The sequence below is a fragment of the Triticum dicoccoides genome, chromosome 6A, assembly GCF_002162155.2.
Source record: "Triticum dicoccoides isolate Atlit2015 ecotype Zavitan chromosome 6A, WEW_v2.0, whole genome shotgun sequence".
Classification (NCBI taxonomy): Eukaryota; Viridiplantae; Streptophyta; class Magnoliopsida; order Poales; family Poaceae; genus Triticum; species Triticum dicoccoides.
In genome coordinates this window covers 282,653,537-282,675,674 of record NC_041390.1, presented here as the reverse complement: position 1 = coordinate 282,675,674, position 22,138 = coordinate 282,653,537, and the positions used below count along the sequence as shown (strand labels likewise).

Sequence of the window (22,138 nt, the reverse complement as noted above, 5' to 3'; positions counted from 1 at the left end):
TTGCTTGAACAACCTCGTCGATTGCCACTCCAGTCACGACTCCGCGATGCATCGATCATCAACCGTTACGACTGTGAGGGGGTGTCCGTCGGCTTGCCTTCGGATTCTTCTCCAGTCTCACCGTCTGCGTCGCTACCGTTGTGACTACGGGAGATGTTGAGTATAATGTTTATTAAAAAAGACGAGATAGACTAGGATTTGTTCTGGCTTGTCTTATACTCCAAATAGATGATTGTACTCCTATATATATATGCCCACGAGGCTCAAGCAATACAACAACGGACTATTCCACCAATCCCTCTCTCCCTTCTAACAATCTTGTTGTTGATTCGCGGACTACCTTACAATACACTGATCTCCAAATAACTATCACTAAGCAATTTATTACGGATCTGTTTCATTTGGTTGCCATTTCCCCTTCGCATGATAAAAAACTATCCATGGCCGAAAAATATTGCCATGTCCGCATGTTTTCTTCATCCTTCTTGCTCTCCTGCAAACATAAATAAAATATTTGGTACTTCTGTTTGAAGAAAAATATTCGGTAATTTTTACTGCTAAGTGCATAGATTAGCATGCTTTCACCCAATAATACTAATTGGCAAGATTACATTATGACATCCAAAATGGAATTATGGGGCTGTTTTGTTGGGCTTGGGCTGTGGCTTTCTGTGCCCTATAAGCCGCCCAACCAAATACCTTATTTAGAGTTTATGCAATATTTCAGAGTTTCATCTACCTACCTCGTATTTCTGAAGCAATGATGTCCACACAGATTTGCACTGTGCTGGTGTACGAGTTATCCCCTGCTTCAACAGGCTACCAGATATCTCTTCCCACAGAACCATTCTTCCTTTGACGGTTTGGAATTTCTCATTCATTTCTCCACGCAGCTGTATTAAGCTCTTAATTTCCTCGGGCTTCCACTTGTTCTTTCTTGAAGATTTGGCTGGAGCAGGAGCTGACGTGCTGGAATCCTTATCAATTATGCTGATCTTGCCGAGCTTTGGTTTGTTCCCTTGAGCTGAAGCATTGACAATTCTTGCAATTTTTACTGCTGTAGGGGACTTGAACGACTCCCAAAAATGATCCAATGTTTTAGGCTGATGTAAATCAGGAGAGAAGAATGATTCACCATTGGAGCTAGTCGTTGCATCGTCAGGTGTTGTTCTCATGACCTCAGGGATGCTCTCTGCAAACAATGTAATGACATCATTGGCACGAACTGATCCACAACTACATGAAATGTTGACAACTGAACTAACAACTAGTGTTTAAAGTTCCAGGGATAAACAAAGTAACATATCAAATACTTGCCGCTTCATACCTTCAGCCTCACGCTCTGGGTTCTCTGGCCGTGTTTTCTCATAGTCTACAAGACTCATATGCCTATTTATTACCTCTTCTGAGAAACCTACTGTAGTGTTCTCTGAAGCAACTACAATGACGTCAGGTCTCTTTCCACTGTACTTTCTGACCATTTTCCTCAAGATTTCAGATACCATTCGCTCCATGTGACTAAGTGGGCAATTCAAAGGACAGCTTGACAATGCTGCATGCACAGCCTTGTAAAGTGCATCAAGTAGTCTCCCATTATCAAGCCATAGACACCGTGTTGTTATTTTAAATTTCCCTTTCAAGCCAGACTGTGGTGAAGCAGGTTTAGGTCGGAAGATCTCCATGCTGCAGGGAACAAATAATATGTTTAGCATTTTGGGGGTGCCTAAAAAGTAAAAACAAACACTGCATACTGTTTTATCATCTCAACAATGTTCAGATGCATTTTGGGGGTCCTCTGATTCACAACTAAAAACAACTTCTGCTGAAGATAAACATCATGACAAATGCCCCAAAACCGTGTGAGAAATTACCTGACAAAGATAATGCCATCAGATGCGATCCTGAATCTCTCATCGATGCAGAGATCAGTGGACGTTCCAAAAGCTTTGTCTCCGTCACTATACATTAACTATAATATCAAGTACATCATGTTAAGTTTCAGAGCTGTTAAGAGACAAGACAGAGATAGTAGGGTTAAATGATTCACCTTAAAGTCCTGCTTCCCTAAAGAAACAAACCCATTTGACAAAACCTTTCTGTTTCTTAGATGAGATACACCAAGCATCTCCCCATTTTTAATTACCTGCAATCAAAATAAGCAACTAAGAAATCCTACTAAATGCTAACATAATGGACAATATAAGGAGTAAGAACATGTCTATATGATGGCAATGCTAACAAAAAAAAAACATCATGCCATCATTTTTAGTGTTAGGGGCGTAAAATGAGCAGCAGTACATTAAGTTTAAGGTTTGTCTCCCTTAGCATATAGTCATATACATCTATGGCACTAAGATACCTGAAGTCCCAAACCATGGAAGACAGATTACTTACAGTAGTGTGCTTTATGCCAGTTGACCTTCCTAGCAATTCATGTTCTTTGAGAAACAAGAGTTCCCCATGAACAGGCAAGAAATGCTGCGGTTTAACAATCTGTAGAACTTCCTCCTGGAAATAACAAATTAAAGACACATTATCTCCTCTAATCTCAAGTTAACATCAGAATTAAGAACATTTCACACGGAGATCTAGGCCTAATTCTATAGCAGTATACTCGCTATGTTACAAAAATGCATGACGTTCCAAAACACAATCTCCAAGATGCACCTTCGACTGTTCTTTTTTATATGTATAGTAAATTATGAAAATGATATTACTTTAAAACTATTTTTACGAAACATCCAATGGTGCGTTCTACCAAGCAAAACAAAACTGCTTTCTGTAATCAGTTGGCAAAGACGGTGAAGTTTCAAACGGGGATAGTAGTAGTATATATTGTTACCAGGTACGAAAGCATATCAAAGAGCAGAAAGCAACACATGAGAAAAAAATTACCAGTTCATCGTGATAAGCATGCCCAGATGTATGGAGGCCAGCATCTTTACCCATAACAATTTTGGGGCCAAGGTCGGTGAGGCGATTTAACATCTTCATTACCCGGGACTCGTTTCCAGGGATAACCTGAAAATAAAAGCATATGCATGATGAGATTTGGCAATGCTATGCTCAAAGGAGAAACCAGTTGACCTGCAACCATAAATACTACAACAAAGGTATGTTAGATGCTTTTCACCAATTCATTTGGCGCCCTTTCATGCATATTTGTTAAGAGGAATGATATTTCAAAAAATAAATGTGTACTAGAATGCTACAAAGCATGGACACGGCCAAAACTGCCAAATTGCCGTCCTAATTCGGTGGGACACGGCGATACGGCCGGACACACCGGAATACGCATGACCCCAGTATCCCCTGATTCTCGGATTAAAAAAAAGTAAAAAAGGAAAGACACGGCTGGGACACATTGGGGACACGGGAAGCCCAATAACAAACAGCCTTGGCCCAGTACAAACCCTATTTTGCAGGGTTGCACACACGCTCACCACGAAAGGACCGCTGCTCCCAACCGAACGCGCCGTCGCCGCCTGGATTCGAGCGCCGCCAACGCCTGGGTTCGAGGACCGCCGCCGTCACCAGGACTCGACCGCCGCCGCCGCCAGGACTCGACCGCTGCAGCCACCACCAGGACTCGACCTCCCGATGGCAACCACGCTCGAGCAGATAACCCCAGCAGCCTCTCCTCAACCTCTTCATCTCTTTCTCTCAGGAAAAAAAAAACCTCTTCATCTCTTTGCTCAATTTCTTGCTGTTGAGTTGCTGCTGCTTGCTTCCCATGTGGCCATGCAGTTGCTGCTTGCTCTTGAGCTGCTGCTCACTTACATGCTGGTGTCTGGTTGCTGCTTGATGCTAGGGAGCATGGCGTCTGGGAGCACCACTGCCGGTAGCCAATCATCCGTGAGTGAGGGTGAAAGTTACACCTGCATTTTCTGCTGTGTCTTCTCCAGTCTCTACTCTCTAATGGACTAACACTAACATTTGATGTATTATGGAAGTTGCAATAACATGGGTCTCTCTAGAGGATCAATTAATTCAATCAAGCACTGACATCAGACAACAAATAGAAATGGGGCAGTATTCTGATCTCATCTTAGTTTCTCTTCTTCTTTTTTTGTTTTTAACTCTATATTACATGGCATGTTTTGATTTTTGTTATATACTCGCCATATCCCTGAATGGCTGTTTTTGGAAAATGCCGTATCCCGTGTCCCCGTATGTGTGTCGCCATCTTTCCATCCACGTATCCGTGCTTTTTAGCTAGAATGTAATTAGTTGTAACACAATCATGAGAAAGTAAATTTTGTGTAACATAACCCACATATTATTGGATTAATACATCAAGGATCAAAGCTTAAAATTGGACAGTCAAACGACATCCTGCATCTCCAAATAGAGGGGGTACCAATTTCTTCAGAAATTAAGAAAGTCATGCTCAAGAAAGCTGACAGAGTCAAGAATGCACACGGAGCAAAAATATATGACTCCGTTCCATCTGACTAATCTCAAAGGTTCTTGAAACAACTCAATGATACTACATGAGCAATACCTTAGCTGAATAAAGAAGGACGTCCTCTTTGGATAGTTTAAGAGCATGGCTCCCACCATAAGATGCGAGATTCAGAGCCGCACGTGGCTCTGCCTGGACAAATTTTATACAGAGATGCAAGAATTATAAGAATGTGAATGACCAACTGATTCTGAGGACCACTTAGCCTGTAACTCTTACCTGTGAACCTGTAGTAACGACTAAAAGATTTTTAGGGTCATATGCATCCATGTCCTCTGCCTTAACCTGCAGAAAGGTTCTGAAATTATGAACACCACTTTGTTGCATCATCATGTGGGATATCAAAAGACTGCTGGAATCTACTACTGACACAAACCCTAATTACCGAAAAGTAGATAAAAGTAAACGACAATATTCTTCTCTGCTTTATTGAGAGGGGTCAGCCCCTTTATATAGTAGTGGTAGAAACTAGGGTTCTACCCGGTCTATGGCATAGCCTGTAAGGAAAGGAGGGAGGAGGTCGGAGGAGATTGCGCAGCGGCCGGCGGCTGGGCGCCGTCCTTGAGGCTGGTGCGACGGCGGCGGACGCAAGAGGCGGCTAGGGTTTAGGTCTCCCGGCTCCTTAAGGGAAGCCGAGCAAATATTGATTGCTTCTTGCTTAATTCCAAAAGGAGTCTTACAATCTATATTTATAACCTAGATAACTTGCATAAGAATTAACCTAAGATAACTTGTGGGCTAAGATTGCCCGGTGGGCCTAGCTAAACCGGCCATAACACTTCTCCCCGCCTGCACAAACAGCTCGTCCTCGAGCTGTAAGGTGGGGAAGCGCTTGCGGAACTCCTCGAGGCGATCAACCAGCATCAAACACCTTCTCGACAGCTGGGGCGGCCAGGTCGGCGGCGACGGCATCCTCCGGAATGTAGTCTGCAACCTCCAGGTAGAAGAGTCGCGGGCAGGCATGGCCGGGCGTGTAGGGCTCGTCGCAGTTGAAGCACAGCCCTTGGCGGCGACGCTCGAGTAGCTCGGCTGAGGTGAGCCGGCGGAACGGGCGCGCCGCGGTCGCGGCGAGGGGTGCCGCAGAAGCCTGCGCAGGCCGACCCTGCGCGGAATCCGGCCCGGGTAGCGACCCAATGGTCCGGGACGGTGATTCGAACATGCGGGCGTAGTACATGGCCGACTGGAGATCCTGGGGTCCCCGAAGCTCCACGTCCACGCGGGTGTGATCCGGAAGTCCACCAACAAAGAGGTCGGCCCGCTGCTGCGGCGTCACGCCCGACGCATGGCATGCCAGGGCCTGGAAACGGTCGGCGAAGTCCTGCACCGTGGAGGTGAAGGGAAGGCGGCCGAGCTCCACCAGGCGGCTCCCGCGAACCGGAGGCCCAAAGCGAAGGAGGCAGAGCTCGCGGAAGCGCTCCCAAGGGGGCATGCTGCCCTCGTCCTGCTCGAGGGCATAGTACCAGGTCTGGGCTGCACCGCGGAGGTGGTAGGATGCCAGCCAAGTGCGCTCCGACGCGAGCGTGCGCTGGCAACGGAAAAACTGCTCACACTGGTTGAGCCAGTTAAGCGGGTCCTCCGTGCCGTCATAAGTGGCGAAATCGATCTTGGCGAACCGTGGCGGCGTCTGGGTCGGCGCACCATGGCCGACCGGCTCGGCGGTGCGGAGCAGTGATGATGACGGTACCCGGTCAACGGTGGGGAGGCCGTCGTAGGCCCCCGTGGAGCTGGACGAGGCCCCAGACTGCAGCGTGGGTACCGGTGGGTCCCCGGCCTCTGTGTAAACTGGCGGTGGCGACGTCCCGGTTAGCCAGGCCGGGATCGGGGACGGTGACGGCGGAAACCAGATCTGCTGGATCGGAAGCCCTCCCGGTGTGGACTGGCCCAGTCCGGAGCTGGGCGGCGGCGGTGGGAGCTGGACCGGCGCGGCTGGGGCCGGCGCGGGCCAGTGCGGCCACTGCGGCGCTGGGGCGGGCGCGGGTGGCGCCGCGAGAACCGGCGCGGGCCACTGCGGCCAGGACGGCGCTGGGGCGGGCGGCGGCTGGAGCGACGGATGGGCGGCGGCTGGAGCGACGGATGGGCCCCGGCGATCGCCGCGGGTACCGAGTACCAGGGCAGGTGCAGCAGCGGCGGGGGCCCGCCGGTGTAGCCTGCCTGGAACGGCAGCAGGGGCGTCCCCCTCGGGCCCGACGCGTTCTGGATCGGCCAGTGCGTCGCCGGGTGGCTGTAGGCGGGGGCCGCAGCCGGCGGGGTGGTGTGCGGGCCGGCCAAGTACAGGGAGATGCCCTGGACGGCCGTCATGAGGTCCCGCAGGGTGCTGGTCATCTCCTCCGGCGTGAAGACGGAGGTTGTCGGCGGCACGGAGGTGATCGGGGCCGGCGGCGTTGGGGACCCGGCAGTGGTCATCGGGGCGGTGGTGATGATGGGCAGCGGCAGCGTGGGTGTTGATGACGACATGATCGAACCCGAGTCTCTGGATACCAAATTGGTAGAAACTAGGGTTCTACCCGGTCTAGGGCGTAGCCTGTAAGGAAAGGAGGGAGGAGGTCGGAGGAGATTGCGCGGCGGCCGGCGGCCGGGCGCCGTCCTTGCGGCTGGTGCGACGGCGGCGGACGCAAGAGGCGGCTAGGGTTTAGGTCTCCCGGCTCCTTAAGGGAAGCCGAGCAAATATTGATTGCTTCTTGCTTAATTCCAAAAGGAGTCTTACGGTCTATATTTATAACCTAGATAACTTGCATAAGAATTAACCTAAGATAACTTGTGGGCTAAGATTGCCCGGTGGGCCTAGCTAAACCAGCCATAACAAGTAGACATATCTATGTGTCCATTAACTCAAGTTATGTTAGAAGGAATTCGTAGGCCCCTTTAGGTGTTTTCGCATGTAGATATCGCTTGCTAGTTCGCGCGCACGCGCGCGCGCGCACACACACACACACACACACACACTTTTCTTTTTGCCACAACAGGGAGCTAACTGAATTTTATTGAGGTAAACACAGTACATGGGTTAAGGAAAACAGAAAGGTGTTCACTTGGGCAGAACACAGTCAAGCATCGAGCTACTGTAGGAGCTGCTAAAACTTCTGCAACTAGCATTCAAGCCCCTTGAGTATACTGACAGGAGCGCCATACAATGAAGATAAAGTAGATAGCTGAAAGCAGATTGTGCTGACACAAGAACATCAATTGAACAGATCGCCAATAGGCAGTAAAAAGAGACAGTTCCAAAACTGCATCATTCACAACAATCACAATAACAGTTGAATAAGTAACTTATCAAGTAAGTTGCTGCATACCAAGGTTGATGGATCCAGTGGTGCCTTTCCATCCCTAAAAGCAGCCTCAAGGTACGTCCGCAGTGACATTCCAACAAAGACCTGTTTCAGTTTACCAAAACCACAGACTAAGAAACTATGAACTACAAAAATCATCAAATTAAACGAGGTGTGGTGTAGTCTGTTGAACTAAGACTCAAAGATTACCAGCCTTCGACCAGTTAAGTCTGCAGCAGCTTTGATGCTCCCAATGCGATGTATATTTGAAGCAAATTGTGTTGTAATTACTCTTCTCCCTTTTGCTTCTGAAACATGACGCAACAATGAACTAGCGACAACAGATTCACTGGTGGATCTTCCAGGGGACAGAATATTTGTTGAGTCGCTCATCATCTTGAATTGAGAGAAAAAACAGAAATATATAGTTAGGATCATACAAACGAAGAACTTCTTATGCCAGGTGAGACCTGGCTCAACACTTCTTTAGTTTTTAAATATTTGTAGTTCTTTTTTCATAGTAAATGTGTAGCTTTAAATATAAGGTCAAATTTGAAGTTTGACCAAGTTCACAGAGAAAAATATCAAGGGAAACACTTTCTATCTATAGTCTGATACGAGGACATCCTCAGACCACGCGTAAGCCGTTGATTCATGCTTCATCTCACGGCCAAGAGATCACAAAAGAATCATCTTTTAATGCTCCTCCAGTTTTTCACGCAGTACCTTCCCGTAATCCCTCGCCCCGTTATCTTTCTCCCAAATCAATCAGCACCGCTTTTCTCTCTCCTACCTCCGACCTTCCTCTCCATCGGGGTCATCGATCATCCACCCCGCCGCCCCTCTACTCTCTGCCAGAGGCATCCCAACCAGAGGTTGGATCCCTGCCCCGTCCTACTTCTTGACACGCCCCCGGGCTACTGCGCACGTTGTTCTCCATGGTGTCATCGACGAGCCCACATCCCCGTCGTTCTCCAATGTTCACCTCCGACACAGGTAGCCCTCTTGCCAGATTATGATCCTCCGTCGCGTATTTGCAGAATTTAAGTGGCTTGGAGGCACACCAAGGGTGAGATCTGTGTTAATCTATTTAGATTTCTTCCCGCAAAAAAAATCTATTTAGATTTCATGTACTTGCAACTCCGCCTATGTCTTCTAGGCATAGCCGGTCCCAAGCCCGGGTAAAGGAGGAGGGTTGTGATAGGCGTGGCGAGCCAACGTAAAAACTAGCCAGTCCCATAGGTATGAAACCCATTTGAGCGAGAGTAGTATTAGGATGGGTGACCTCCTGGGAAGTCCTCGTGAAAGGGTTTCATATCTAAGGGTTGTGATCGGCTTGGCGAGCCAACGTAAAAACTAGCCAGTCTTTTGGGTATGAAACCCATTTGGGTGAGAGTAGTACTAGGATGGGTGACCTCCTGGGAAGTCCTCATGAAAGGGTTTCATATCTAGCCTACCCCAACTTGTTTGGGATAAAAGGCTTCGTAAGTCATGTAAGTCAGATTTCATGTACTTGCAGAATTTCAGTCGATGTAAGATAACAAAACCTCTGAACCTTCAACCACGGTAGTAAAACATTAACATATGCGCTCCTCACTATTTTGCTGGTCACGTCACTTTGATTTGATTATGTTATGACTGATTCTTATCATTTTATGTGCTTGATGAGCAGGTGGCCGTGAGGCCCATCCCAGTAGGGGGCCTAAATAAGCATCAGGGAATCACCAAGAGACAGGAGATTGCCTCCTGTACCTCAAGTGCCATCCCTTCTCGAAAGCGATGGGAACGCGCCCGGCCGGCTGCACGAAACAGTGCCTCACGTCCTCAGTTTACCTAGCTAGGTTTAATTCGATATATTCGGCTGACCTATGTTTGTTGTCAAAGTGGTCCTCGGCTAGTGGTGCAGCTGCAGCGCCGCTCCATCCATGTCAATCCTTCTTGATGCTGCTAACCACGGTGTGATAAAAGTCCACCATAGAAAGGAAGCACGGATACAATCACAAAGAAACACAACCAGCACAGTAAGGAAGCATGACTACCATGCACGTCCAGCATTGGGAGCATGATTACCATCGCAACGAAGCACGGCCAACATCGAAAGGAAGCATGGTTTCCGTCTACCCGACGTTGTTTGTAGATGCCATGTTATGTTTTATGGAAGCACATTCTGAATTTTTTGGATGCACATTCTTGTTTCTTTGGAAGCAATAGTCCACTTGGTTTCAAACCAATGATATGCTTTGATGGTAAATAAGTCTGCTTGGAAACAAACATCCTTGGAAGCAATTTACTGGTACATTGGAAACAATTATCTGGTCTTTTGAAGCATATTTCTACTGCATCACAACATCAAAAAAATACACTCACGCATCCATGCTGGCTATGCCGAAGTAAAATTAGTGACGTTACAAAAAGAGATGTCAATTTTTCCTACCAAATGAATTTGTGTTTGTGTATACTCATGTCGTTGATCCACATAATTTCCATTGCGAAGCAAATGTTTCCATAAAAAATGTTTCCAAAGCATCTAAAATATGGTACCACAACCTTGAATAATGCTTCCTTGAAACAGATATCAATCACACTTCGAATAATATGTTCCCATCGCACGATGCTTCCATCAACTTACCAAAAAACATAGTATACACAAACATTTAATTTCCTTACTTTGTTTGTTGGAAGCAAATCTCTAATATCTGTGAAGCATTGATTTCTGTATTTGTTCATTGGAAGCAACAGACTTACCAAAAAGAAAAAAGAAAATGGAGTATCTAACGCAATTTCCGGGAAGCATTAACTTCTATATTTATTTGGTGGAAGCAAATCACGATTTACCAAAACTAGCAGTAAATACAGCTAGTAACATTCATCCGGCTCAATCCGACGCTTCAAAAGAATTCAATCGTATGGTGGGGGACTAGTCTGATGAAACCTAGTTGTCAGTAGTCTGATCGCTAGTGGTTCCCAAATATCAACATCTAGAATACCATATTATTGGAAAATTTTACAAAGTTTGACTTAGGAAAAAAAATTATATGTCTTTACATTTTGGCAATGAGGGAGTATCTTTGTACAATATTGCATAGGTGAAATATATGCCAAAGACCTAAAGAATTGGGAAAAAAGGTACAGATCTTAGTCAATAGGGATCAACTTACCAGAGTAACACCTTCTTTCGAGAGCTCCTCCAATGCTTCTCGGTCGAATATTCTCCCATCCACTGGTGATTCATCAATCTTTAATTGAAAATAAGTTAACCAAACAGTCCAGTTAAAGAACATAGTGTACAATTATTGCTGATATAACTTACTTTCCAGTCACCAGTATGGAAAATTGTGCCATCACCACAACGAAGCACTAATCCACAGCAGTCAGGAATTGAATGAGTTACACGGATAGGTTCCACTTCAAATGGACCAGCCTGAAACCTATTTCTAACTCTAAAACTCTTTAGCCTGGATGAGAGAAAAATCCCAAACTCCTTCAAACGCTTCTTTATGAGCTGCCCAAATATGAATAAATTCATGTCATAACTTTTGAAGATTTGGCAGCAAATATACAAGTAATAATACATCAACATCATGAAACATGCAAGCAGTGATCAAACAATTGAGTGTTACCTCCATCGTAAAAGATGACGCAAAAATAGGTGTGGTCGAATCCAGTGCAGGAATAACCTATCAGCAGAAACGATGAAGGGACAGCTGAGCATATTCCAAAGGTGGATGCAATTGGAAGCTAAAAAGGCTCAGAAATATCATCTCAAGATATCAAGTTAGCAGTGTCTATGAAAAGCAACATGTAAAATAACAAAAACGCAGAAAAAGTGTATACACAAGAAGAGCTAACCAGATGCCAAACATTGGCATGCTCGTGTATAATTTAAGTGTGCCCTGTTTGAACAAGCCCTGCCCAAATTAACTCAAAGAAAAACTATGGTATTCACAAAATAAAATTATGTGACTTCTTGTCCAAGTCATACATCTAACATTGAGATAAATCAAAATCGATCTAAGCCTTGAAAGCAAAGATTGTTAATGATGGAATAACTATTTCCCACTCAATGCTCTAGAAGAAAAGATCAAGAGTACTTCCTCCAAATTAGAAGATCTGGCATAACAAATACTAGTGGTGCCACATGATTTTCCTCATAAGAACACTTGACATGTGGCATCATGTTGACAGCTCTTGGATTTAATTGCCACTGGAGCTATTTCTGAAAGATGTTATTCAGCAAAGGGAAACTTTGGCTCAGGATTGCATGTATTATACAACGAAGAGGGTGTTCTATAACAAAACTACCTATCTTTGAAGTTTGACAATTAAGACATGTTGCGCATGAAAAGAATGAGACTGTAAACAAGAGGTTCTAACTTGTCAACCAGGGAGTTCCATTGTGCTATTGTGACTCAAAATATGATACAGGACTGTTAGTTTCCATATCATTATCACATAATTAAGTGAGCGGCAGATAGCCAAGCAAGCATAATAAATGTTGTATTAGAGTAACAGAAGAATTATTTACCCAAGGCAACGCACCGATGTGATCTTCATGGCCATGTGTAATAATAACTGCTTCAATTTTGTGGCTCCATTTCTTGATGAAAGTTGTGTCGGGAATAATCTTTTGCACACCAAACTCGTCGTAGCTGACATAAGTTCAAGTAAAATGCACTACGTCAAAATTCAGCACACGTGTGGACAGGAAACAATAGATAATGACAGTTTTCCTCCCGGCCTCCGGACGAACTAAGGATGCATGCAGTAAGTGAACAGGAAATTCTATACATGCACATTATACACGTCTACCTAGAGAATCCGCATAAACATCTAAGTCCTTGTGAAGCAGTGTGATTTACAAGAGAAGCAGTTGTTCATCAAAGTCCTCACTTGAATATGGTTTCTAAAAATGTGGTCAGAAAATGCATTATAAGGATGACACACGCAGAAACAGATTAGCAAGCTACAGGAATGCAAGTATGAAACACATACTCTGGGAACATAACCCCTGCATCAATCAGGATATAACGGTCATAGTTCCCGACGAGCATGCAATTCATGCCGATTTCCCCAAGGCCGCCGATTGGGAGGACCCGGAGGGGCGGACCATCCACCCCTTCGTAGAACTGCTCCATCTTTCGCTTGACTGAATCTTCCATGCTCTTAGTAGCACACTCGGTTCTCCGGAACCTTCTACGGGGTATTCTAGATTCATGAGACCCTGTGAGATATAAGGAGGAGAAGCGCATTGATAGGCCGATTTCGGGCGAGAGAAAGGACAGGTTCGTCAACAGGGGATGAAGGTTCAGAAAGTCGAGACATTTACCTCTGCCGGAGGGAGTTGCGAGCACACAGCATGATATGGAGGTGGGTGCGGAGGCAGAACGGCGGCGAGCGGAGCCGCAGAGGCACAGAGAAGAGAGGGAGGCGAGCGCGACCATGGCGGCGGCGTGGGCGGGGGTGGGATGGGGGGCGGAGTGGAGTGGAGCACAGACCGCGAGAGAGCGGATGGGATAACGGAGGTGCCGTGGTTGGGAGGTTAATGTTTGGATCGCGGCCAAAGTGTAAGAGCACCGAAAAAGCGCTGTCTCGAGCTGAATCGGCGTTTACCTTCGGCGCAGGGGCGATTATGTTCCCGCTCCCGCTCCCAGGTCGCCCTCAAATTGGCGAAAACTCGAGGCAAACTCGGTGATTTGGTTCAAATTTGTACAAACACAGACAGAAACTCGACGATTTTTATTCAAATTTGTAAAAAAACAGAAAACAAAGTACGCCTACTACGCCTAGCCCTACTATGCCGTTGCCGCCGCCCGCCTTCTACATGCCGAGAAGCCTATAGAACCGGGTGTAGTAGTTGTCGTTGTCGTCGCCACCGCCGCCCTACGTTCCGCCGGAGCCGCCGCCGTCCCTGCAGCACTTCTGACCAGGGTCGCCGACGCGCCGGGGGTTGGACGGCCCAGACGCGTCCTCGTCGTCGCTGTCGAAGACAACGCCGCCGCCCTTGTCGCGTTCGCGGCACCGGGCCTTGATCTCCACGTAGGCCCGGGCTGGCGCTCCACCTGCTCGCGGACATAGTCCGCCTTCGCCCACTTGAGGACGGTCTCGTCGGCGGCGGTCATCTCCGCGTGCTCCTTCTTGACGTAGCGCAACCCCAGCTCGGTCTTCGACCGGACGAGACGGAAGGAACGAGGGGAGGGGCGGCCGCCCTCGTTGATGACTAGGGCGCCGCTACGGGTACGGTGCCCAAGCGGCGTCTCCTGCAGCTCCGTCTTGACGGGGCGGAGCACCGGCGACCTAGAGGAGAGCGAACGGGAACCCCACGATGAGAAGGTCGCCTCCTCCATTCATCGCGGCGTTGAAGAACTACCACGGCGGCGAGAGAAGGACGGGGCGCTGGGTACTCGAGGCGCGGCGTGTTGCCGGTCTCGATGTGGTCGAGGACGCCCTCGAGGGTGCGGTCGGGCACGCCCCACCATTCGCGCCGCCCGTCGGCGTTGAGGCGGCCGCGGGGAATGGTGTCGTTTGGGGAGGCGACCTGGTCTTCGTGGCGGCGGTCGAAGTACATCGTCCACGGCGTGTGGCTGTCGGTGGCGTACCTCGGCTCGTTTCGCTGCGCCTCTGACAGCGACGAACGGATGCGGTCGATCTCGGCGCGCCGTTCAGCCCCGGTGGGCACTGGGGGCACCGGGACGCCGTCGGCGCTTAGCCTCCACGAGCCCGGCACCCGCATGTCTGGGTGAGCCGGGTAGTCGGCCTCGTAGAGGAGGTGATGTAGGGCAGAACCCTAGATGCCTGATCTTTCACGAAAGGAGTGAATCCCGCGAAGAACACGAGGAACAAGGAGAAACACAAGAGAAGCACGAGGAAAACACGGGAGAAATCACTCAAACCAACAAGATCTGGTTACACATGTGCTAGATTCTCAAAACATAAAGAGAGACAATATCCACGATAAACAAGGGGCAATACAAGTAGCACGTTCTTCTCCGTGAGGAGGTCTTGAGGGGTCTTTTCGTGAGGGGTCTTGAATCCACTTGAGGGATCTTCCCCGTAGAGGTCGTGAACTCCTAAGGAGAAGTGGATTAAGTGGAGAGCAAAGCTTCTCAATGAGATACTACTTTGCTAACCCTAAAACGTAGGTAGAAGAAGAGTATATATAGTCTCGGGGGTGAAAGGGTACACGGGCCTCGGCCCAAGTCACTGCGCACAGGCAGGGCCGGAAGTTCCGGGCGAGGCCGGAAGGTCCGGGAGCCGGAGGTTCCGGGCCAGGTTCCGTGGAGGGTCCGGCCTAACCGGAGAGTTGGCACGGGAGATGGACAAGGAAGATATAATTTAGGAACTCAGCAGAAACCTCGCCTAACCCTGAACTCGGGAGGACTTGTTCATCACCATGGGGAGCCCAAGTGCTTTTGGTTGAGAAGAAGGATAAGTCTCTAAGGATGGTTGTTGATTATCGTGCATTGAATGAGGTGACGATCAAGAACAAATACCCACTGCCGATGATCAATGATTTGTTTAACCAGCTGCAAGGAGCAAAGGTGTTTTCAAAGATCGATTTGCGATCAGGATATCACCAGCTGAAGATTCGAGAGAAGGATATACCAAAGACATCACTCACCACACGGCACGGGTTGTATGAGTATACGGTCATGTCATTCGGACTGACTAACGCCCCTGCCTATTTCATGAGTATGATGAACAAGGTGTTCATGGAATATTTGGATAAGTTTGTTGTGGTGTTCATAGATGATATAATGGTATACTCGAAGAATGAGGAGGAGCACAAGGAGCATTTGAGTTTAGTTCTCGAGAAACTCATGGAACACCAGTTGTATGCCAAATTCAGCAAATGTGAGTTTTGGTTGAAGGAAGTCGGATTCCTTAGACATGTATATCAGGAGAAGGTGTAGCAGTAGATCCTACCGAGGTTTGGTCAGTTACTGAATGGTTGGCACCCACTTCAGTTTGCGAGATCCGCAGTTTTCTTGGACTCGCAGGATACTATCGGAGATTCATTGAAAATTTTTCCAAGATTGCGAAGCCAATGACGGAGTTATTGAAGAAGGATAGCAAATTTAAATGGACGGAAGAATGTGAGGCAAGTTTTCAGGAGTTAAAGAAACGTTTGACGACAACCCCAGTACTGATTCTGCCGGATATACGTAAAGAGTTTCAAGTGTACTACGATGCCTCTCGCCTAGGACTTGGGAGTGTGCTTATGCAAGACAGAAGAGTTGTTTCGTATGCCTCACGACAACTAAAAACGCACGAATTGAATTATGCCACACATGATTTGGAGTTAGCAGTTGTAGTGCATCCGCTCAAGGCTTGGAGACATTACCTTATTGGAAATCGTTGTGATGTGTACACGGATCATAAGGGTTTGAAGTACATTTTCACACAGAAGGAGTTGAACCTTAGGCAGAGGAGATGGTTGGAGCTTATAAAGGATTATGATATGAAGCTTCATTATCATCCAGGCAAGGCCAGTGTCGTAGCCGATGCTTTGAGCCGGAAGAATTATGCTAATACCCTAATAAGCACGAGATTGCCAAAGGAGTTAGCAGGATCTCAGGGAACTTCGATTGGAGATTGTTCCTAGAGGTTTTGTTGCAACAATAGAGGTTCAGTCTACATTGTTAAAAAAGATCCGAGAAGCTCAGAAGGATGACAAATAGATTACTGAGATAAAGGAGAGAATGGGCAAAGGAAAGGCCAAAGGTTTTCGTGAGGATGAGCACGACACCTTATGGTTTGAGGACCGTATTTATGTGCCCAATAACACAGAGATCAGGAAGTTAATACTTCAGGAGGCTCATGACTCACCATACTCGATACACCCCGGAAACACCAAGATGTATTTGGATCTGAAGGAGCGTTTCTGGTGGACTGGTATGAAGAAAGATATTGCCGAGTATGTAGCCGTATGTGATGTATGTCAGAGAGTGAAGGTTGAACATCAAAAGCCAGCAGGATTGTTACAACCTATGCCGATACCCGAATGGAAGTGGGATAAACTTGACATGGATTTTATCACCGGATTACCCAGGAGCAAATCAGGATATGATTCTATATGGGTAGTTGATCGCTTGACCAAAGTGGCTCACTTTATCCCAGTGAAAACCACCTATACAAGTGCGAAGTTAGCCAAGATATACATGACCAGGATTGTATGTCTGCATGGAGTTTCAAGGACCATAGTATCAGATAGAGGAACACAGTTTACCTCAAAGTTTTGGCATCAACTACACCAGACTTTGGGAACAAGGTTGGAGTTCAGTACAACATTCCACCCACAGACGGATGGACAGACCGAGAGAGTCAACCGGATTCTGGAGGATATGTTGAGGGCCTGTGCGCTAGATGATGGATCTAGTTGGGATGACAATTTGCCCTACACGGAGTTCTCATACAACAATAGCTATCAAGCCAGTTTAAAGATGGCACCGTTCTAAGCCCTGTATGGACGAAGGTGCAGAACACCATTGTTATGGGATGAAGTTGGAGACCATCCGTTGTTTGGACCAGATTTGATCAAGGAGTCTGAAGAAAAGGTTAAGTTGATTAGAGATAGACTGAAGATAGCTCAGTCCAGGCAAAAGAGTTATGCAGACTCGAAACGCAAGAAAATAACCTATGAAATTGGAGATAGAGCATATCTACGAGTGTCACCCTTGCGAGGAGTGAAACGTTTTGGAGTTAAGGAAAAATTAGCCCCGAGATTTGTAGGACCGTATCGAATTTTGGAACATATGGGAGAAGTTGCCTACAAGTTGGAGTTATCTGAAGGACTGTCAGGAGTTCATGATGTGTTTCATGTTTCCCAGTTGAAGAAGTGTCATGCTGAGATGGCCGATATACCACTAAGAGATACGGTGCCCTTGGAGGCGATTCAGTTGGACAATGATCTGACCTATGAGGAGAAGCCAGTCAGGATTCTTGAAATTGCCAGCCGAGTCACCCGCAGCAAGGTTATCAAGTTTTGCAAAGTTCAGTGGAGTCACCATACCGCGGAAGAAGCCACCTGGGAACGAGAGGATGATCTTCGCAAAGACCACCCGCACCTATTTTCTAGCCAACCCGAATCTCGAGGGCGAGATTCATCTTAAGGGGGGTAGGTTTGTAACATCCCAAATTTTCAATTTGGAATGTTATACATAGATCATTCATGCATATCATATTTTATTGCATTTTGTTTCGCGATCCTCGAAATCTTAAGCAACTCAAGGACCCTCGGAGAGAGAGTTGGGGATTTCCCTGTTTTCATATTTGAGTTTTATCAAATATTGAAATGAGGATTTTTGGTTTTAATTATTTTTCTCTCCGAAAATATTTCATATTAAAATATATGAGAGGAGATAATATGACTTCTCCAAAATAAATGAAATATTGGAGGAAAAATATTAAAATCAAATATTTGATTTTATTCGGAGTTTATTGCTATTTTATTTGAATTAGAAAAATTGCATGTTTTTTCAAAGTTGCATTTTAGGGCCAAGAAAATGTTCATCTCGTTCTAAATATTTTATTCAGACGGTGAAAATTTGTTTTGGCATTTTTTTATTTTTTATAAGATTTTTTTAGTTTCGGCGAAAAAAAAGTTTCCTCCGTTGATTGGGCCGAAGCCCAAGTCAGCCGGCCCACCTCCCCACGCCGTCTCCTTCGAGGAGAACGGGAGGCGCTGCCGCCCGCGAGGCCGAGTTCGGCCGGGACTCTCCTTCCCCGCGCCGCTTGCCCCCTCGCCCAAGCAAGCACCCCCCTCCTATAAGTACCCCGCCTCCGCCCTGATTTCCGCCACCACCGTCGCACCCCGCCGCAAACTGGATCCGCCCCGCGCCGCCCCGCCTTTGTCGCGCCGCCGCCGCCCGTTTCCGCGTCGCCGTCGTCGAGCGCCGCTGCCGCGCCGCCCCTGCCACCCGCGCCGCCCACCGCCGCAGCCCCGCCTCGCTGGAGTCGCCGCCCCGCCTCGCCGGACCTCGTCGGAAGTAAAGCCGTCGTTCGTTTTTTTAAAAGAACCGATCCGGTTTTTTTAGGAAACCCTAAGTTTTTCTGAATAGAACAGTTCGTCGGTTTTTCCCGGTTTAGTTATTTAGCGGATGTTCGTCCGTACATTCGTTTTAACGAACGGTGTTCACTCGTTAGCTGCGGACAGCGAACGTTCGTTCGTTAGCCTGTCCATCAGTTTTTCTTTTTCTCGGATTTTCCGTGATTATTTTCGATCGCGATTTCTAATCCGATTTTCGTTTTAGTTTATCTTTTTGCTCGTTTGTCGGAATCAGGCGATTCAAGCGCCTAGATCTTCGTCTCGAAACCCTCTTTCTGTTTAATCAACTTGAACAAGGTTTTGATACTGTAAAATTTGACTTTAGTCCAGAATAGTAAACAGACCTTGTTTCTTTCGCAGTTTGAGTTTCGTTGCCCCGTTTGATTTGATTCTTTTTGCAAACCGGGGTTCTTAAGTTGAACTTTCTGGTTAGACCTTCTTATTTGAGCTTTATCCATGCTTCTTTGCTTGATTGCTTATGTATGATATTGCTTGCTTGCGATAGAACACCCGAAGTGCGAAGCGTGCTACTTCGAATCTTTAGGTTTTGCGGATCATTAGCAAGGCAAGTAACACTTTGATCATACCCCTTTACCACCCAGTTTTTATGCATTAGCTCCAATCCTCAAACATTGCATGATTAGGATGTGATTAACTTGTGGGTTGGGAAGTAGTTAATGATGTAGAACCTATTGTCATGTTATTATCAAACCCTTGGGAGTTACTTCTATGTATTGCTTATATTGCTATGCTAAGCTCGTAGACATGGTTTGGGTGAGTGAAATCATGACAGATACGAGATTGTTAATTAATGGTTCAACTTAAGGTGGCAACTTGAATACACATCTGGGTGGATTGTTTGTCGGGCACCTGGAGAATCCAATGTTGTCCTAGGATATCCCCGAGTACCTATGTGATAATCCTAAGGTCCGCCACCCAGGCTCAAAGGGAACTGAGATATTTCATGCTAGAAACTTCCATGTGCAGCCACATGCTATTATGGGCTCTAGCATAGCTGAGTAAGTTACATGAGCTCTCGGAGAGGTGGATCAGCAGGTAGAGGGATGTAGGTTGGTATGGTCTGCCCGGAGTAAAGAGTAAATGTTTCTGAAAGACTGTGTCTCGGTCATCCATTTCTCAAACACCCCGTAGTGCGAGAAATCCAACGGAGGAGATCGGGTGTCGGTGTCAAAACCGGCGGATCTCGGGTAGGGGTTCCCGAACTGTGCGTCTAGGCGGATGGTAACAGGAGGTGGGGGATGCGATGTTTACCCAGGTTCAGGCCCTCTTGATGGAGGTAATACCCTACGTCCTGCTTGATTGTTCTTGATAATATGAGTAGTACAAGAGTTGATCTACCACGAGATCGAAGAGGCTAAACCCTAGAAGCTAGCCTATGGTATGATTGTATATCCTCTCTACGGACTAAACCCTCTGGTTTATATAGACACCGGAGGGGGCTAGGGTTACACAGAGTCGGTTACAAGGAAGGAGATCTACATATCTGAATTGCCAAGCTTGCCTTCCACGCCAAGGAGAGTCCCATCCGGACACGGGACGAAGTCTTCAATCTTGTATCTTCATAGTCTGACAGTCCAGCCAAAGGATATAGTCTGGCCGTCCGGATACCCCCTAATCCAGGACTCCCTCAGTAGCCCCTGAACCAGGCTTCAATGACGACGAGTCCGGCGCGCAGATTGTCTTCGGCATTGCAAGGCGGGTTCTTCTTCAAACTCTAAGTACCTGTTAAATAGTGTCCGGCTTCTCATAAATGTTGCGCTTCTTGGCTTTTGCATCCAATAATGGCCATCTTCCACGTGTCAAGCGAATGTGAGGAGCCAGGGTGTTTTTACATTTACCACCCCATCTATGTGAATGAAATGTCTATTAAAGAGACGAGGATCCTCAGATCCAAACCACACCATCCTCCCTCAGCGAGCATTCATCGGTGCACGCCTGAAAAAATCCATCCCAACATGGCCGGCCAGCGCAGCTCCTCCTCTCGCTCCCGCATGCCCAAGCCCGGAGACTGGGAGAAGTGTTCTGTCCCGCACAGCCAATTAGTGAAGCTACAGATCCAGGGATTCCTCCCTCCAGCGTATATGGTCCCGGTTCGAGCCGGGCTCGCCACCTATAATGGCGGGGAGCAAGCGGAGAGCTTTCCCAACCCCTCTAAGGGAGAGCGGGTACGCCTTGTCCCTTATTTGTTAAGGGGACTCGGATTTCCAATCCATCCATTTCTCCGAGGGCTCCTGGAGTTCTACGGCCTCCAGTTGCACAACCTCACCCCTGCCTCCATACTGCACATCGCTGGTTACGTAGCCCTTTGCGAGCTGTTTCTGGGTTGCGAAGCTCATTTCGCGCTGTGGAAGAAGTTGTTCTGCCTTGTGCCCCATACACAGAGGGGATCAATATATCAAGTGTGCGGAGCCGAAGTATGGCGCATCGCCGGGATAGGATACCAATCCGGTACCTCGAAGAAGATGTCGGAGGACTGGCCTTCGGAGTGGTTTTATATGGAGGATGTTCCTCTCCCGGATCCTATCCAGATTGGTCTTCCTGAGTTCGACAACGCCCCTTTGAAGAAACGCCTAAGCTGGCGCCCACGGAGCCCACAGGAGGAAGATGATAGAGACGTATTTTATCTGATGGGCCGGATAAAGTTGCTGGCCAAATCAGGACTGACCATAATCGAGGTTATGGCAATATGCATTATGCGGGGGGTGCAGCCACTTCAATATCGAGGCCACCCCATGTGGCACTTCAACGGGGAAGATGATGCCACTCGCTGTGGGCGCAAGGGACCGGACTCAGTTGCTGCTCTAGCAAATATTCTATCTGATCTGTATAAGGGGGAAGAAGAGGAGTTCCTCCGCGTCAAGCCACGGGGTGGATTCTCCATGAACAACCCTCGAAGCTGGGTGAGCTTCCGCTCTTTTTACTTCCATCCTACCCTTGTTTTCGTGATAAATATTTACCTTGCCGTTTCATCGCAGGAACCGCATAAGGCGGTAGGGGAGATCAATAGCCCACCTCCACAACCGGAGGATCCTGAGTGGGTCCTCGACCCCGGCCTGAAAGAGGATCCGGACATATTCGTGGAGCTGATTGATAGGATTTTCTATCAGCTAAGTTGTGATGACTCCATGGTGGCCATTATAGCCGACTACCCTAGGCTACTCCCAGCCTCGCAGGTAAATGAGACCAGAGTCCCAACCTTTGAAAAGGATTTCCTTTTATGCACTTCACCTACCGTATACAAACGGTGTTTTATAGGGAAGGCCCTCGGGACGCCATGCCAAGCCCACGGCGACTCGCCAACAAGGGGTTTCAAAGCCGGACAGGCTAAAAAGGAAGGCG

The 22,138-nt window shown here is 47.5% G+C and overlaps 1 protein-coding gene across 3 annotated transcripts; it reads right to left on the bottom strand.

Moving 5' to 3' along the window:
- Positions 1-227: 227 nt before the first annotated feature.
- Positions 228-13,224, bottom strand: LOC119316790 (ribonuclease J-like). Of its 3 annotated transcripts, XM_037591169.1 has the most exons (18): positions 13,061-13,224; positions 12,727-12,955; positions 12,260-12,383; positions 11,355-11,411; positions 11,045-11,236; positions 10,893-10,970; positions 7,945-8,130; positions 7,759-7,839; positions 4,685-4,750; positions 4,505-4,597; positions 2,896-3,021; positions 2,395-2,508; positions 2,048-2,143; positions 1,872-1,969; positions 1,328-1,683; positions 1,136-1,192; positions 744-1,024; positions 228-493 (listed from the first exon to the last, which is right to left on the bottom strand). In XM_037591169.1, the coding sequence occupies exons 1-18, from the start codon at positions 13,173-13,175 to the stop codon at positions 398-400; spliced, it is 2,445 nt and encodes an 814-aa protein (XP_037447066.1). In that variant the 5' UTR covers positions 13,176-13,224; the 3' UTR covers positions 228-397. The 3 variants fall into 3 exon arrangements, with proteins under 3 accessions (XP_037447066.1, XP_037447064.1, XP_037447067.1); XM_037591167.1 differs by having other exon boundaries at positions 744-1,192; XM_037591170.1 differs by lacking the exon at positions 13,061-13,224 and having other exon boundaries at positions 744-1,192; positions 12,274-12,383; positions 12,727-12,887.
- Positions 13,225-22,138: the final 8,914 nt, after the last annotated feature.